Source organism: Opisthorchis viverrini (assembly GCF_000715545.1).
Source record: "Opisthorchis viverrini unplaced genomic scaffold opera_v5_113, whole genome shotgun sequence".
NCBI classification, from domain to species: Eukaryota; Metazoa; Platyhelminthes; class Trematoda; order Opisthorchiida; family Opisthorchiidae; genus Opisthorchis; species Opisthorchis viverrini.
In genome coordinates, this window is record NW_008751767.1 from 374,147 (window position 1) to 392,279 (window position 18,133).

Sequence of the window (18,133 nt, forward strand, 5' to 3'; positions counted from 1 at the left end):
CATTCCTGCTTAGTTTGCGGTACATGGATCTTGAATGTCTCCCGAGGTTCAAACATGGTTGACTTTCATGTTCTTCCAATTATCAAATCGACATTTGTACGCACAACTCACAGATGGACATTTTTGCACAGGTGACCCCCTGTTTCGGTGCGACGTGTGTGTGTGTATGTGTGTGTGTGTGTGTGTGTGTGTGTAGAAAGACATTCACCACAGTTGTAGCCTGTCAGCTGGTCATTTGTCAAACATCCTGAGCGTTAATCACGTCCAAGTTAATCGAGACAGCGTGCCTGTTTCCGTCAGATACGACATGAAAATTTGTTTCCCCCGGTTGACATTTTGCACAGCTCAACCGTCGTAATCCAGAAAATTTCTACTTTCCCTCTGATTTGTTGACTCGTTTGAATTGGAACACAAAAGACCGGTAGAAACCAAAGACGCATCCGTGGGAAAACCCAAAAAGGAGCTGATCTAACGGAAATGTTCCAGAATCGAACAAACTGAAATAGGATAAACTGCTACAAAATCATCGAATTGAAAGCAATTCAGGATTAATAAAGCAGTAAGTTGAGTAAAGTGGTCGGTGCAGTTGCTGTTGGTTAGGACACTATAATTGGTAACAACGCTTTGCAATTTTATTCACTTGCGTCAACGCCTTTTTGGCAAAAAGAATGATGCATTTTGGTTAGTTACGGAAGACAAATTCCATGTCCAGCACAGCTTTAGTATCACGAACTTGTCATAGAAGCTTCTTTCGGTTGAACCTTACTTCTGAAATCGTGACTGCTCTGTTGTTTTTTCGCGCGGAAGGGAAGACGTATGCAAGAGGGGTAGGACCTCCGGGGTTGAGCATGATACTTAGACAACGACTCGCCTCCTACGCATGACTCACAGATGCACACTCATAATGCTGCCTTGGAAATGACATTCCTGTGCTCAGAGGGCAAGACAACCACTAACTTCCGGACTTCTTATTCAGCATCAGTGCCAGCGATCCTGGTGCATAGGTATACCGTTTGCGACAAAGCTGCAAGGCCAACTGCCTGAGCTGTGCCGTTTGCGACAAAGCTGCAAGGCCAACCGTGAACTGCATCGCCTGAGCTATCAGAAATATCCCCTGTGTGGTTCAGATGGAACCAGCCTCTGCTAAACACAAGGTGAGAACACCTGAAGATGGAGATTGAAATCTGGATGCGGTTCGGCTGAGATTTATTTTGTCAATGTTTTGGAACCAGTCGAGAGAAATGGTGCCAACAAAAGTGGGACGCAAAAAGCATCAAAACATCACTCTTACTCTAATCGGTTTGAGTAGTTGAAAATAAACCACAGTCATGTGGGCCCGCTGTGGGCTGGCTTGGTAACCGTTATGGTTCAAATATTCGCCAATGCCAGAAGTACGTGCCTGATTGAAGATATGGAGCATTCTGCTCGTTGACACTGGATGCTTCTCCAAATCGTCTTCGAGGAAAATCTTCCATGATATTTCCGTTTGTGTGACAAATCGCCTAAACTCAATCGTCCACTTGCCCCCACTTTTTAGTCTCAAATTTTCTCCAAATAGCCTTCGTATGGCCTTGATTACGTAAGGCCCTATTCATGGGGCCGTCTTTTCACACGCACCCTGTGCTCACTCCGTAGCATTCGGTTTGAGTGAAAGACAAGTGGTGAAAGGAAGGCCTTGGCTACGATGTTACGGAAAAACACCAACTGAACAGGTACAGACTTTTGGACAGGGAAGCAAAACTCTCATATGCATCATGTTTATAAGAACTGTGTGTCCATCTTCTTCTCTAACGCGTCTTCCCGGACTTTCTTAGATACTGATTGAATATCCTCAAACTTAAATGAATGCCACAAAGCGATTCTACAAATTCCGTAATAAATCCCACTTTTCAGTAGACGCGAAGCGGAGTTATCAGCAAACCATATACTACTGGGGTGCTTCATCAGTAGTATCCACCGTTACACTGGTAGTGGCAAGATTCTATAATCACCCTTATACACCGCACTTAATTAATTTGCCCAAACTATTTTTGCATGGTTCCTCGGACTCTGCTGGGTACGTGGTGTTGTAGGCATGCAATAAATTCTATCGAATCTCAAGAATCTGACCGCACATATTTTATGAGAACTCGGTCCGCCTTCAAGTATGAAAATGACTTTGAATTCGTGGTTAGTAATTGGACTAGATCGCCATGAAGATGCAATTCGAAACATCCTTGATGTGAAGAAATTGGCGATTTTGATGACAATCCAAGTACATAAAATCGAACGAAAGGTGTACGCTTTTGGTGTGGTCTGTTGCTTTCCGGAGAATATTCTATTGGCGGACCCGTCGCAGACTTCGGTCAACGTCTTGGTGCTTTTCTGGATTCCACGTTGACTCGCCTCGACCCCGCCTAGTGATGGCGCCTTTAAAGGCCATCAGTAGCCTCATTATATGACTTTGACAAGTTCAGGTGCTGGTGTCCTGCGTACATTGGTTCAAATCAGAGTAAGTTACTAGGACTCAAGTGCCTCCCAACCTTCCTCAGTTCACGCCATATTTAGATTTGTATACAATTCAAGACAGGAACTGAGTAGATCTCGAGTCGGGGTACAACCGCATTATGGGCCAAGGAAGACACAGGCGCTGTAAGTAGATGTGTAGTGAAAGCATTCACGGTTTAGCTGGATATGTAGACATTTGGTCGGTAATGTGATCTTTAGCATAACAATATCGGGTGGGTAATCAGCAGAAAATGGAAAGAACCTACTTTGGTTTCTGATCGTTATGTTTAACAGGTGAGTACCCTGACTGAGTACCACTAAGGCTGTTCGAATTTCCCCAATACCGAGGTTGCACTAGGCTCACCTGTTCTGCATCGCTGAGACGTATCGGGTCTCAAAGCTTCTTACATCCACCTGCGTGGATATTTGCGTGGATGTTTGCGTTTCTCAAACATGTATTTTGTGTAAGGTACAAAGAGACGGAAAATCCTGAAGAGAATTACTGCTGGAGGGTGGACGGGAATTTCATATATTCTGCTCAATGTTGGGACGCAAGTTGATCGTTTCTCTCTCTCTCTCAATCGATCAGTTTTCAGATAGATCGCTAATCAACCACTACGAAATTATGGAAGCAACCGTTTTGTTTACAGGTCTACGTTCAGCTTGGATTGTTGGTTCGATCCCGAGAAGAAGTTGACGAAAGCGTCTGCTCTTCATCAAAATCAGGCTGAATTGGATCATCGGCCTGTAGATAATGCCTTGATCTAAACTGAGGTTTCCCCCAAGTGCGCTTGGTGAAACAACGCACTGACCTGGTAATGTGTTGAAATATTGGTAGCTCGGGTGTGTTTATTGGTTGTTGATCAGGTAACTGTTGATCTGTTCGCCGAGCTTGGCAATTGGCTTGCAAACGTTTCGTCACCATACGAGGAGACATCATCAGTGCGCAGTTGAGTGGGTACTTCTTCCTTGCCTGCGTGCGCTTATATAGCATTCGAAGGCTATCTGTTATCTTCCGACGTGATTGACTACTTGAAGTGTAACGAATTTGGTGGATCCATTGGTCCGTTTGTGATCTTTGTTGCGTTGTGGTATGCGTTCCTCTGTGTTCCCTCTTGTTCTCTCTGGCCTTGAGTCGCATTGTGTTGTGGTCTGACGCTTTCGAGTTTGATTGATTGCTTGTGCCGCCCTATTTCCTCCACCGTGGCGGTTAGTGTCGCTGCGTCTGCCGGTTGATTTGGTGCATTAATTGGGCGCCACTCAGATAATAAGATATCAGATAGCCTTCGAATGCTAGATAAACGCACACAGACGCACCCACCCAACTGCGCACTGATGATGTCTCCCCGTATGGTGACGAAACGTTTGCAAGCCGATTGCCAAGCTCGGCGAACAGATAAACAACCACCTGATCATTAACTAATAACGTACTGATCTGACCAAGTTTTTTGAAGGGGAACCGTACGGCGAGCTCCGGACCCGAACCTACAATATGCTTGTCTGTAGAAGAAAATGTTGGTAGCTAAGGTAGCATAGATGGCCGTTGCTTTGTCCGCTGACCTTGGTAATTAGAGTGCGGACGTTTCGTTACCAATCGAGGTGACATCATCGGAGCGTTACTGGGGAGCGTAATGGTGCGTAGCGGTGGGTTGGTGGTTGTGCATTGATTAGTGTTGCGTGTGTGTTGATATAAGTGCTGCTAACCGGGGCTGACCCTTGATCACGATTGGCTGTTCGGTCTGGCGGTTTCATTGGTTGCTCTGTTATCCTGAGTCCTGATTCGTCGATGTCCACGTTTCCTCTGTTCTTGACCCTTCCTAATTCCGACTTGTAACCTTGGTTTATCTGACTTCAAAGAGTTCCTTGTTTCTTTGTTTGTGAATCCGATATTCGGTTCCCCCTGAGTATTCTGGTTCTTTGCACGTAGTGGTGCGTAAATTGGATCCATTTCAACGCATTGAGTGATCTAATCCTCCGTGGGGTAACATGCTTTTCGGTCTTCGTTTGCCAAATTTTTTGCGTTTTGTAGTGAACTGCAGGTGATGTCCCACTAAGGTTTCCCCGAACGACTAACTGATCTGACTGAGCTTTTTGCAACTGTCACCTGCGCGAGAACCTCAGTACGGTGGTGAAATTATCGCGCGGAATTGATCAGGCATAGATTCTCGTGAAAATGATAGTTACTGTCGTGAGTAGTCTAAGACTCTCTGAAAAGAGTTTTCCCTGCCGGAGTTTTGAGCAATGTACATGTGATGTAAATTTGATGACTCGAGAGGTGATCTGTCGTCCATCCGCCCCCTTGATGGATCACCCCTTCTGGAAACGCACTTATCATGGAAAAATAAAAGCCGTTGAAACACGCTTTTCAAGGGCCGACCGTCTCTTCCGAGGGACGCGCTGCCTCATTTAGATAGTGGAAAATGGGACTCGCCATGCACAATTTACTTGACATGGGAAAACAGACGCGTTAGAACGACCAGTCTTCTCCTCTCCGTACGAAAGGCGAAACGCCACTTTGTTTTCAACAGATTATATTCGTGGATTTCTTATTAGTTAAGACGGTATTTTTTGCTCATCTGCTTGTTCCTTTGTTTTTATTCCACCCAGGTTCTCGCTGCTCAGGTTGTGTGGAAAAACCAACGTTCGAAAGTGTTGTGAGCAGTTTTTGTATGGCTGATGTTGGTAAGTCTGCATTTTGGTGCAATCGTGTAGCCATTTCAAATGCGATCCATATCAATCACACAAGAATCCTGTTCAAGATACAACTCCCGCCATTTTCAATAGGGATATTTTGCTCTCCAAAGGGAAGGAACCTATTGGAAAAGCCTCAGACCGTTGACTTAAATAAGGTCGGCGATTTTGGCAAACGCTCATTTGTAAAATCAATTTGGTTTTTCCCGAGAGACTCAACCAAATCTCTCGTTTATAAAATTCTCCAACTGAGTGTGCTGGCCCGTGTTTCAGTTGGTACGATTTTAGAGATATCACAATATATTTTCATAAAGGAAATTAGTCACAAGGTTACTGAAAACTCTTCGGCAGCCCACGACCGGTTTTGCTCTTCTTTGGGCTCATCAGGTAGGCACAGTCCCTGAGTTTCCGTCAACCTTATGTTCTATTTGAACTTGGAATGTACGAAGTTTGCGAAATACACTCATTTTGCCCCAAGAAGCACGAAAATGGTCGTGGGCTGTCAAAGAGTTTTTAGCAACCTTGCGATATGTCGAATATTGTGCCGACTGAAATATGAAGCACCCGTGTGCAGCACATTCAGTTGAAGAACATCATAAACGGGAAACTAGCTTGAGTCTCTCGTGAAAACCAAATTGATTCGCAAATGAGTGTATTTGTTACAATCAATCCTATTTGGGTCGAATTGAAGCGTAAGATTGACGGAAACTCGGGGAGCGCGCCTACCTGATAGGCTGTCGAAGGGTTTTCAGCAACCTTGTGAGTAGTCTCCTTTATGAAAATCAGCGATTGTTGGACTTGGTGGCTGGCATGCCATCCCAGGATAACGCTCACGCGTCATGTAATTAGTGCGAGAATTGTGAGTATCAACTGTGAATTAACTCATAGAGTCAGCCTACTAATGGTGAACAAACGGAAAGTTCCGTCCGGTTACCTATCGACCCCCCGAAGAGCAGCTGTCAATTACGAGGTCATGGAAACGGAATCTAATTGGAGGGAGAAACAGCTCCGAACGTAACAGGACTACACAACCGCCAATATAATGGCCGTTTTCGTTGAGACAGATTTAATTGGTTTATCTTCACTTGCCCTTGTCGGGTGAGTTCTATTTCTAGCATCACTTTTTGGTCCACCTAGAACTTTCCACGTGAGCTTTATAAACAGCCCGTTTTCGGCTGCACATGACACGCCCGTACGCGTCAGTGTTCAGTAGATCAGCTGATTCGCACCTTCACTGGCTTTCTGGTTTGGCTAAGCGCACCAGGCGATCAAGCGGTTATCCAGACCCGGTTTCACGGTAGTAAAAGGGTATTAGGAAAACTGTTGTCCACAAAAGCGGTTGAAACTCAAGGATTGGCTGAGTCATGGAAAGTTCAGCTACACAGACTAAGAATCCGGAGATGTGTCAACTTTCACTTACCATTTCCGCTTACCCTTGAGGTCGATTTATGCTGAAAAGCCGAGAAGCACTGCACAGTAGTTTCTTCCTTACTGTGAATCATCTGCAGTGCGCATCTTACCATACTCAGAGAGTTTCGAACCCATGAGTTTCCGGCCAATGGTTGGATAGTTAACCGTTCCGCTGCAAGCGGCTGATTAGCTCACATTCGGAAAGGACATAGCACCACTGATCTTTCATGCACAAATGCCATGTCACGTGCTCACGTATTGATTAGACTCTCGATCGACTACCTCACTCATCTGGTAAAATTGTTTTGCTGCGCGACTACTTACAAACTGATGGAAGTTTAGTAATGGAGGTGGCTCAAAGGAAGAATGATTTCACAAGGTGAGTGAAGCCTTTGAGAAGTCTTCAAAACACGACTGCGTTATGGGGATTCCGTAAATGAATAATGAATGGCGCTATATACTCTCTAAGCGCGAGCTATTCACACTGTCGAACAGCCGCATGTGGCCGAACGGTGAGATGTTCTGGCCGGGATGCCGCGGATCCGAGACTCCAGAGTCTCGTGAGTTACGGATTCTTCCCAATAAGGACAAAGAAAATGTACAGTGCTTCTTGGCCTAGATTGGCTTCCGTTAGGCAGGACTCCACGCGGATCCCACTATACCGCATGTCTTTAGGCGCTGCTACGGCCGAGAAGCCTGGCCCGCTCGAGGTTGGCCCAGAATTCGGGACGCTTGCCGGTCCGGCATCAAAACGAGATCTGAGTGGTCAACAATCTGGACCCAACAGCCAATCGTGACCCAGTATTGGCCAAATGTCGGTTGCCAATGGCGCATCCACAACGCGTCAGAAATTTCAGAAAGTTATAACCGCTTACGCTATATATACGAAGCGCCGTACAACTGTTCTTGACTTCGTTTTTAGCGTTAATAGACCTTGTGCACCTTTGGTGGTTGTTTTGACGTGAATACTAGCTTGGGAGTCAGACCGAGCACTAAGCTGGGGAAACTACCGTTACTACAGCTTCACTATCAGGGAGAAATGTCACTGACTGTCAAAACTAGTGATCCGACGGGGGATCCAGGGGTAGCAGCAGGCCCTGGAGTAGAACAACATACACCGTGTATTAAAATTGATAGTCATACTTTTGGAATTTCCGAAATTTTGTCCATACCCGTCCTACAGACTAGAGAGTCAACAGTTAACTAGATTTCTGGGTTGCCAAGGCCACTTAAATGTCATAAACACGCGAATCGCCAGGGAAGTACCCATGATTTGATGTGTTTGCACACTTCTTGTTTCCATCCTTTGGTAGTTCACCCGAAACACCTTTTGACCAATGCGACATAGAGGGATCTATTTTTTCACTTTATGTGATACAGCGATACTGTAGACCTCAAACTTGAAAACTTGGGGGAGATATTTCCCTCAGATGGATGGATACACACCAGACTTTGTGAAGAAACAGAACATGCTTTAGCCGAAGAATGTGAGCAGTTTTTTAATCTTAAATGCAGCAGTCCTACTGAATTTAAAATCCAGAGGCGATGACATCAGCAAGCCATTAGAGCAGCGTTTACCTTTAGCTATTTAGCGAATCTGCTGTAACCTATGGCCAGAATTTCTGTGCCTCAGAACGCCGTTTTCAGTCTCGTTCGCTGTTTTACGTGTGTTTTCTGCGTCACCAACCTTGACAGAATTGGGAGGCGACTTCGACCTAGGCTGCTGCTCCTGCTGATGTCAGAAGATGGGATTTAGAACAGTGTAAACGGAAGGAACCAAGTGGGGGGCGAAATGGACCAAGTGGTCAGAGCGCGAATTTACTGACCTAAGGGTCCGTGGTTCGAACCCGGCCTCTGCCTCTCGACTTTTGTTGTCCAGGATTAATCAATCTAGCAGTATCCCATCCCATGTGCTTCCTTCTGGTGGCAAGCAGCTGTCAATTACGAGGTCATGGAAACGGAATCTAATTTGAGGGAGAAACAGCTCCGAACGTAACAGGACTACACAACCGCCAATATAATGGCCGTTTTCGTTGAGACAGATTTAATTGGTTTATCTTCACTTGCCCTTGTCGGGTGAGTTCTATTTCTAGCATCACTTTTTGGTCCACCTAGAACTTTCCACGTGAGCTTTATAAACAGCCCGTTTTCGGCTGCACATGACACGCCCGTACGCGTCAGTGTTCAGTAGATCAGCTGATTCGCACCTTCACTGGCTTTCTGGTTTGGCTAAGCGCACCAGGCGATCAATCGGTTATCCAGACCCGGTTTCACGGTAGTAAAAGGGTATTAGGAAAACTGTTGTCCACAAAAGCGGTTGAAACTCAAGGATTGGCTGAGTCATAGAAAGTTCAGCTACACAGACTAAGAATCCGGAGATGTGTCAACTTTCACTTACCATTTCCGCTTACCCTTGAGGTCGATTTATGCTGAAAAGCCGAGAAGCACTGCACAGTAGTTTCTTCCTTACTGTGAATCATCTGCAGTGCGCATCTTACCATACTCAGAGAGTTTCGAACCCATGAGTTTCCGGCCAATGGTTGGATAGTTAACCGTTCCGCTGCAAGCGGCTGATTAGCTCACATTCGGAAAGGACATAGCACCACTGATCTTTCATGCACAAATGCCATGTCACGTGCTCACGTATTGATTAGACTCTCGATCGACTACCTCACTCATCTGGTAAAATTATTTTGCTGCGCGACTACTTACAAACTGATGGAAGTTTAGTAATGGAGGTGGCTCAAAGGAAGAATGATTTCACAAGGTGAGTGAAGCCTTTGAGAAGTCTTCAAAATACGACTGCGTTATGGGGATTCCGTAAATGAATAATGAATGGCGCTATATACTCTCTAAGCGCGAGCTATTCGCACTGTCGAACAGCCGCATGTGGCCGAACGGTGAGATGTTCTGGCCGGGATGCCGCGGATCCGAGACTCCAGAGTCTCGTGAGTTACGGATTCTTCCCAATAAGGACAAAGAAAATGTACAGTGCTTCTTGGCCTAGATTGGCTTCCGTTAGGCAGGACTCCACGCGGATCCCACTATACCGCATGTCTTTAGGCGCTGCTACGGCCGAGAAGCCTGGCCCGCTCGAGGTTGGCCCAGAATTCGGGACGCTTGCCGGTCCGGCATCAAAACGAGATCTGAGTGGTCAACAATCTGGACCCAACAGCCAATCGTGACCCAGTGTTGGCCAAATGTCGGTTGCCAATGGCGCATCCACAACGCGTCAGAAATTTCAGAAAGTTATAACCGCTTACGCTTACGAAACGAAGCGCCGTACAACTGTTCTTGACTTCGTTTTTAGCGTTAATAGACCTTGTGCACCTTTGGTGGTTGTTTTGACGTGTAGCTTGGGACTACCGTTACTACAGCTTCACTATCAGGGAGAAATGTCACTAACTGTCAAAACTAGTGATCCGACGGGGGATCCAGGGGTAGCAGCAGGCCCTGGAGTAGAACAACATACACCGTGTATTAAAATTGATAGTCATACTTTTGGAATTTCCGAAATTTTGTCCATACCCGTCCTACAGACTAGAGAGTCAACAGTTAACTAGATTTCTGGGTTGCCAAGGCCACTTAAATGTCATAAACACGCGAATCGCCAGGGAAGTACCCATGATTTGATGTGTTTGCACACTTCTTGTTTCCATCCTTTGGTAGTTCACCCGAAACACCTTTTGACCAATGCGACATAGAGGGATCTATTTTTTCACTTTATGTGATACAGCGATACTGTAGACCTCAAACTTGAAAACTTGGGGGAGATATTTCCCTCAGATGGATGGATACACACCAGACTTTGTGAAGAAACAGAACATGCTTTAGCCGAAGAATGTGAGCAGTTTTTTAATCTTAAATGCAGCAGTCCTACTGAATTTAAAATCCAGAGGCGATGACATCAGCAAGCCATTAGAGCAGCGTTTACCTTTAGCTATTTAGCGAATCTGCTGTAACCTATGGCCAGAATTTCTGTGCCTCAGAACGCCGTTTTCAGTCTCGTTCGCTGTTTTACGTGTGTTTGCTGAGTCACCAACCTTGACAGAACTGAGGCGACTTCGACCTAGGCTGCTGCTCCTGCTGATGTCAGAAGATGGGATTTAGAACAGTGTAAACGGAAGGAACCAAGTGGGGGGCGAAATGGACCAAGTGGTCAGAGCGCGAATTTACTGACCTAAGGGTCCGTGGTTCGAACCCGGCCTCTGCCTCTCGACTTTTGTTGTCCAGGCTTGATCAACCTAGCAGTATCTCATCCGATGTGCTTCCTTCTGGTGGCATGGCAGCTAGGCACCGAAAAATTGTTACAGCTGGACAAGGGACCCAATGCTATCTATGCTAATCTTTTGGAGGTTGACTAGTTTCTTACCTCCAGATAATTTCATTTACATATTTGATATCGTTCTGTGGTGTACACCAAAAGCTATACAGCTGAACACCCGGCATTTCGTGTGGCCCACCCTTTCTCTGGGCTTTCTGCAACTTTCAGGTTGAACCACGGATCTTTTAGTCAGCGGTTTGTCCTCTGAGCTACCTTGATTCGGTGTTATGTCGAACTTTTGGTGTTCTTTTACAGCTAGACCGCAGCTGCATTAGGCAAAATATACAGTGACCCATCTCCGAGGTAGGCCGGCGGAATTCACTCATATCCGTCTAAAATGATTATTGAATATGCGTGGCTCGGGTTTTTTACCATGTTATCGATTTCCGATAAAACACCGTGTTTTGTGGAGTATCCTATAGGGTATGGAAAGGGCAGTGTTTCTTTTATAGCCGTAAGAATGTTAGAATTAAATCGACCACCCGTTGGTTCGGCTGCGGCTAGTTTGAGAGCTATGTATGCTCAGCCTCACACGTTGTCAGACAGGTAGGTGTGGCATTAGGTGTGCACATGCAGAAGAACGATTTTATCGCCTTTGGGATGGTGGAGATTTCACTGAGGTTACGTAAAAGTCAGTTGAATCTGATTTTCAAATTTCAAATTTGGTAGATGACTTGTCATGCAACACGAGTCACAGATTCCATAAAGTATCTGTAGCTTCGCGGTAGATTTTCGGTCACAGCCCCACAGACTCACGAACGTTCTCACCTTTTTCTTAGCACAACTGTACACAGTTTGGCGATAGCACAGTATGGGACTATGAAGCAGCTTAAACGTACCTCCAATATCTCGCGAATTTACGGTGCACTTGGATTTCAGCTCTCAAGGCCAGAATAACTTCGGTGACACGTACAAATTCCTCCACTGGGTCACTTTATACCCTCAAGCTGGGACGAAATCCGAAAGTTTTGAAGCTGAATACCAGCCTCTCGTCTTTGTCCCGCTTGTTGTTCGAAGTGGCCTGTGAGTGCAATTTGCTGGAGGTACCTTCGAGCGGGGAAACAACTCGTACCGCTGGGTGGCTTATCATGGGCAAGCTACTGAAAGACCGTCGGACACTGCAGGTAAGTGCTTTGTTTGAACCGGGTAGAGTTATCCTGAATTTTTCGATCCTTGTTTCTTTGTAGAAGGGGTAAACAGAGGCAAAAAGTCAATCCGAGTGGGTAACGTACAACAACCGTGTCTGAGGCACACAGGGCATATCGAAACAAAACCGACTACAATCCGCATACCGCTAATTACAAAGTGTTCTACCGATCGGTCAAACAAAACGTGCTATTCGTGCACAAGCTCTAACATTCCGATTGGTCAACCTACGCACAACTCAGAAAACGCGCGTGTTCATATAGGGTTTTGTCCACAAGCCAACTTAGGGGCCCATTAGCTGCACCATGCTCTTAGCTGCAAAATCTTCACGTGTGGAGTAAAACGTCTTGCACTAGGGATATCGGTGATCATATGACGAAGAGTTTTAAGCAAACTTGTGAGTAGTTTCCTTTATGAAGATATACTTCGATATCTCGAATACAATGTGGCCTTTGTACAGCCTAAGTTGAAGGATATCATGAACGAGCTACCTCCTGTGCTAGGGCACCACTAATAGGCCAGAGCATTCAGCCTGTCTTGGTTACGTCAGAATTAAGCACAACAATCGTTTGACTTATCGGGAAAACCTGGCCCGCTGGTTCTTTGTTAAGTAGCTAGCCAAATGCGCTTTCAGTTCACATGCGATTCAGTACGCACTGTGACGACGTGTGTGCAACGAAAGTATTTATAAATTTCTGGCTATTTTAACTTCTGTCATGTGACCATGGGCAGACTTGGACAAAGCTATATAAAGGAGGGGTGAACTAAATTGGAGCCAGTGGGCGCCCGCGTTGTAATTCTAGTCGGTATCCTAACAAGGGAACGGATGGCGGCGGGAAAAATTTCCCTCCCTCCCTCGAGAATTGTGAACAAGTAATAGATGTCCCATCGGCGTGAGTTGTGGTGGTTCAGGAGTAGACTCTAGATTCAATAAAGCAACCAGTTTGGTTGTTCGTGCGTTTCTGTCACGCTTTGGTCAGAATTGTCAGTGCTTAATATTTGTGAAGTTGTTTTCGTCTGCCACTTGTTATGACGGTTCATGTGTCCTACCTCTTCAATCCCGGTCCAAGCGCATGCAAATAGGTCCGATATGGGTTAAGTTAACAAATGCCCAGTGTACAAAACGCTCGGTTAACGGTGACCGAACTCTCTGGTTAAGAGGAGAAAAGTATTCATAAGTGCCAGTGATGTTAGCTAGTTAGACGCCTGTGCATCATTATTGCTATCATTGTCAACATCATCATCATCATCATCAGCAGCAGCATCGCCAACGGCATGACATCCATGTTCAGCACTGAAGTTTTGCTGTCGTATAACCAGGTTTTATTTGGAAGCCTCATTGTAAAGAAAAGAATAGAGGTGGGCAGGGAAGGGGCCTAATGCTACTTCACCACAATCATTCAGGTGTGCATACACCTCATGGATAAAAACTGGCGAGAACACCATTGACATTGATCGGCAGCTTTATCTTGCAGCGTCCGAACCAGGCGCAGTGGGTATCACGCGGGCCCAATCCTGGAAGGCCAGAAGCATCGGCAGCATCCAAACTCCTCGAAACCTCTTTCACGCACCTATGCCAGATCAGTAATTGGCCACTTCTCTGCTTCCGTCTCGCTGAACCGGGCAAACGATAACTTGGCAGACGCAACACATGGCCTAACCAACGCAGCTTCTGTAACTGGACATATTGTGCAATGGTAGCACCCGTGGCATAACCGGGAACTCGCTTTTTTGCCGTTTTATGGATCCGCCGGCGCCAACCTACAAGAGCTATGCTCATGGGATAAAGATCATTGAACCTCTGAATACGTGTCAGTTCCGGTGCCCGAACAGGCCATAGCCCACAGTCATACAACAAACAGCCCACACAGTAGTCTGAGAAACGCGTCCCTTGAGGTTCAAGCATATTCCAATTTGATGCCATAGGTGTCTCAAACTAGCAAACGCGGCCTAAACCTCTCAGATACTGACCTGACATGTGCACTCATTTGCAAATCGAGTTAGTGTCTAATTGAATACCAGGTTGCTTGTGAAGAGCAAGCAAAATTGTGGCTCACTGTGCTAGCTGCTCAATGTTCAAATCAAATTTCATCCACGAGGAGTAACTTATGACTCTTCACTTTCTTTGGAAAATTGGTGTTCTTTCTCAGCCAAGTTTGACAGTTTCGTTAATAGGTTTGGATTGGTTTCGCTTCCACAAACGGTGCCTCCATGATGTACTGCACTGATGAACCCTCTTCGCGGTTTTCCATAAAATACCAAACAGTATTTTCAAAATGCACCTCTTGGTTGGTATTCAAACTGTTAAACTTCCTTTATCTCACTGACGTTGTTTTGGACTGTTCTCATTCTTAGATTGAACATCTCTCGCGCATTGGGAGAAAAAGTCAAGGTGTCAGGCGCGCTATTCGAGCGATCCGTCGATCCCAGCCAAATCTTTGCAGGCTAACAATTCCAAATGTTGCACCTAAAAAACCAGTCGATGAGAGTTCGGATACCTTGGACTCAGCTCAAGATATTGCGAATGTTAGTCCACAGCGAGATCTGGATCTTGAGGAAGATGATTTGCTCATAAACTCAGGGTCCAAAAAGGGCCCGAGGTTGCATAGAAGGGAAGAAAGGACATCACGAGTGAGAAAAAATCGGAACAGTGAATCCATGTTAACAGCACAGGGGCAGTTTAAAAGGAATCCTCAGAGCAACCGGCGCCGATCTTTGGTACGCCGGAGCCAAGTTTATCACAAACCCTTTATTACCCCGCCAACATTTTCTGGCCCCAGATCGTCAACAAGTGGGCAGTGGAGTGCTGGACCAGTTAAAAACAGTCGACCTACAGCCGAAAGAATACCCCACAATAAGGTTCGAAAACGGACAGACTCACTTCAGGACGATGAAACAATGTATCCATTACTCGAGTCGGAGAAGGACTTGTTTTCGCCGCAAAACCTTGTGCCTTGGTTAAAATGACCACGTTTTTGGCATGAAACGTTTACCAGATAACTTCAACCCCATTTCTTTCATACCTTTAAACTATGTAGCACTAGTCATCATCACCATTTATCGATCGCTGCTGTTCAACATACTTTATTTCAAATAAATTGATCGTCCGTTCAAAAGGCTAGTTAGTTGTACTGTTTATTAAATTTTTCGGAAAGGCTAAGAAACGGGAAAGTCAAATAAAGCTAAATAAAGGTTTCTCGACGTTACTTCGTCGTTCAACTTGTTCATTTGACATGCTGCAATGAGGTCAAATGATGAGTTTCCGGAGAGCCTGATAGCGGTGAATGAAGCGCTTAACAAACGGTGTCCGCGAAAGAATGGATCAATTATTATCACTTGCGTTAGGCTTAAACTGATGTGCTTTTCCTCTTGCACATTGTTCTGCCAGCGTTTACAGTTTTTTTCTGGGTTATGGAACATTTCGCACACGAGCGCTGCATAGTCTTGGAAGAGATTCATCCTTAGTCGACATGATTCTTGCTGCCGCTAAGTTCATATGATGTAGCAGCATTTCTCAAAATTTGCTTCCAGTTTCACCGACACAACCCATTTCTACCACCAATCCCTGGTGTGCTCCTGAAGATCTCGTACCCCGTGCGTGAGGTTTGGCCAATGGACCTGAGGGGACTGTGGCAAGTAGATAGCCACCACTCTGCGTCGCCGAGGCCAATAAAATGACACCAGGAGGTGTTTAGTTCCTTTTTGCGGGCAGTTTGCTACTTTCTCAGAACATAGTGAAGTTTCCTCGTATAACGTGAATGAGGATAAATTCTCGCGTGCTCAGTCAATTATTTCGCGCTTGTCCACTGGCCTTTCGCTAGCCGCTTCATCTGCGGGATCACATACCAGCCACAAAGCAGAGTAGTCTAAACTAAGGAAACACTCCGGTCGGCACGCTCAGATCAAATGCAATTTTCGGCTGGGACTGAGAAGCACTACAAACATGTTTTGTCAAGGCCGTGACCAAGAGGCCCAGAAACTAATAACTGCAGTCCGGAAAAACGAGGGTGTCTTACGAGGAACTCGACCCACAACAGTCAGAAACAAGGACTTCTCTTGATCCTCTCCCATAATTACTCCGCGACTAGCTCTAACTCTGTTATCCCATTATCACCCCGTGCACCTAACTCGCCTTCTTGTCTAGCATGCCTCCCCCGCATTTGCAATAAGCATGCTCCGTTCTTGCCCCCATTTGCTCTCTGATCCTAGGTCCAATCCAAGTCACTCTTCCGGGGAACTTTTATATCCGACTCCATTACAAAACCGACACCAGTGAGTCTCCACATTTTCACTGTACATCATGGTTCTGAGATTCCTGATGCCATTTATCCGCATTGCTAATCGAGTTCATCATCCCCACTTACGGTTTATGTGACCCTAACCACAAGCCCAACAATCAAAGGCCACGATGGGGGCTCCTTGGCCGCATAATGCTCCTGGCTGTAAAACCTGTGCGAATAGGATAAAACTCTTTACGCCCAAATCTTGCATTTGTTGTGTGTATGCTGGAACCAAAAATCCGTTCTAACCTACGTTCATATTTTTGGAGATTAGCAAATTTCAATGACCACTGAAGCAGTCGTACGTCTGACAAACATTTTGGTGGGAAAATCTCCAAGCGTCCCTGGGATGCCGGGCGCCTAAATGGAGCTCAAAAGTTTGGATTCGTATTCTGGACTCAATTGCCTACTTATTTTAGTCTATCGGGACAGGTAAATAGCCTTCGAAAATTCAATTCCATTGTGCGAATACTGAGCTCTTCACGAGGCCGCAGCTTTGGACCGACCGGATTACGCCAACTCTGCAGCTTTGCAAGTATTGCCTTTCTGGCTCCGCATTTTCTGCAATTTTCACTTTTCTCGTCACATTTCGGGCAGAATAACACTTGTTTTGCCCTCCATCGTTTTGTTTTTGCCCGCCGCTTTCAAATACGAACGATCTGAACTTGCTTCAGCCTGCCAATTTCCCGAATGGAAAATAAGAAGTGCGCACCCGTGCCCGTGCCCATTTAGAGTTGACTACGTTTACACCAGGTAATCACCTGTTTTATGGCACTGTCCGTTTTGCTCGCATTCAATGGTAACCACAAATCCCGCTAGTCATGCTTTCATTTTGATTGCAACATTATGATCATGCCCGACGGTATACCGCCAACCAGTTGGGACTAGACGCTATTATATCACTATTATCTCATTATCCTGCTGCCTGCCTGAGCACCATACAACTGAAAAGACAAAAAGAGAGGAAAAGATAGCTAGAATGTTTGTGAGACCTGCACTTGCGTGTGCTGTAGGGTCTCTGAGCCGTACGATTCAGAACAACAGTTTCTCCTCACCCTAAGCTATTTACATCTTGACTTACCTCAGGATAAAATGGACTAAAAAATTGCCCCCAGGTTAACTTTTGCATCATGTAGATCGCCCTTATGTTTACACATGGGGTATCCCTGCCGTAAAATCCCTGATCAGAACGTGTTAGCTACTCCTAGCCTCAACGTTATCCACCGATCGCCCAGGCTGCGTTGGGGTAAAGATACGCAGAAGTGATAACTAGTAATACTCCCTCTGATGCGCGGAGATGATATATTTTCTTCCATCTTTCGCCATGCCAACTCGCCCCAATTTTCTGAATGCCAACTACAAATCCTTGATCAAGACTCCGCTCTATCTTCATGAAGTTGATTCCTTCTAATGAAGTCGATGCTTTAAGAACCCAACCCAATTCATCCACCAGATGGTATCTCCTCCAATAAACTACGTACCATATAACGGACCTCATCCCTATTTAATAAAGCTTTACTGCTCGCTTTTAGCTCAAGACGGCTCATCTCCAAATGTAGAGCTTAAAGTTACACATAGGCTTGACGATCTTAAACATTAAAGGGAAAAATAGGTCTGGAATTATGTTGTATTATTTGACATCAAATAAGCGGACTTTTGTAGATTATCTCATCGTAAAACATCTCGTAAAATGTTTCGTTGTATAATATATCGTCGGGTCAAAAAGAATCATGCACGTCTGTCGCCTCTTGACAGAGCAGAGTGTCAGCGTTTGCGCACCAGGCGAAGCCAGGTG

At 45.6% G+C, this 18,133-nt stretch overlaps 1 protein-coding gene across 1 annotated transcript in view; it reads left to right on the plus strand.

The window, feature by feature from the left end:
- The window catches only part of T265_05716 (hypothetical protein), a gene marked incomplete at both ends in the record, with an annotated part of 46,593 nt that extends 31,386 nt beyond the window's left edge, over positions 1–15,207 (plus strand). Inside the window, 3 exons of the mRNA XM_009170789.1 lie at positions 5,095–5,169; positions 11,792–12,036; positions 14,414–15,207. Coding sequence (XP_009169053.1) covers positions 5,095–5,169; positions 11,792–12,036; positions 14,414–15,025 — 932 coding nt within the window. The remainder of the gene's footprint in view (positions 1–5,094; positions 5,170–11,791; positions 12,037–14,413) is intronic.
- Between the last annotated feature and the right edge of the window lie 2,926 nt (positions 15,208–18,133).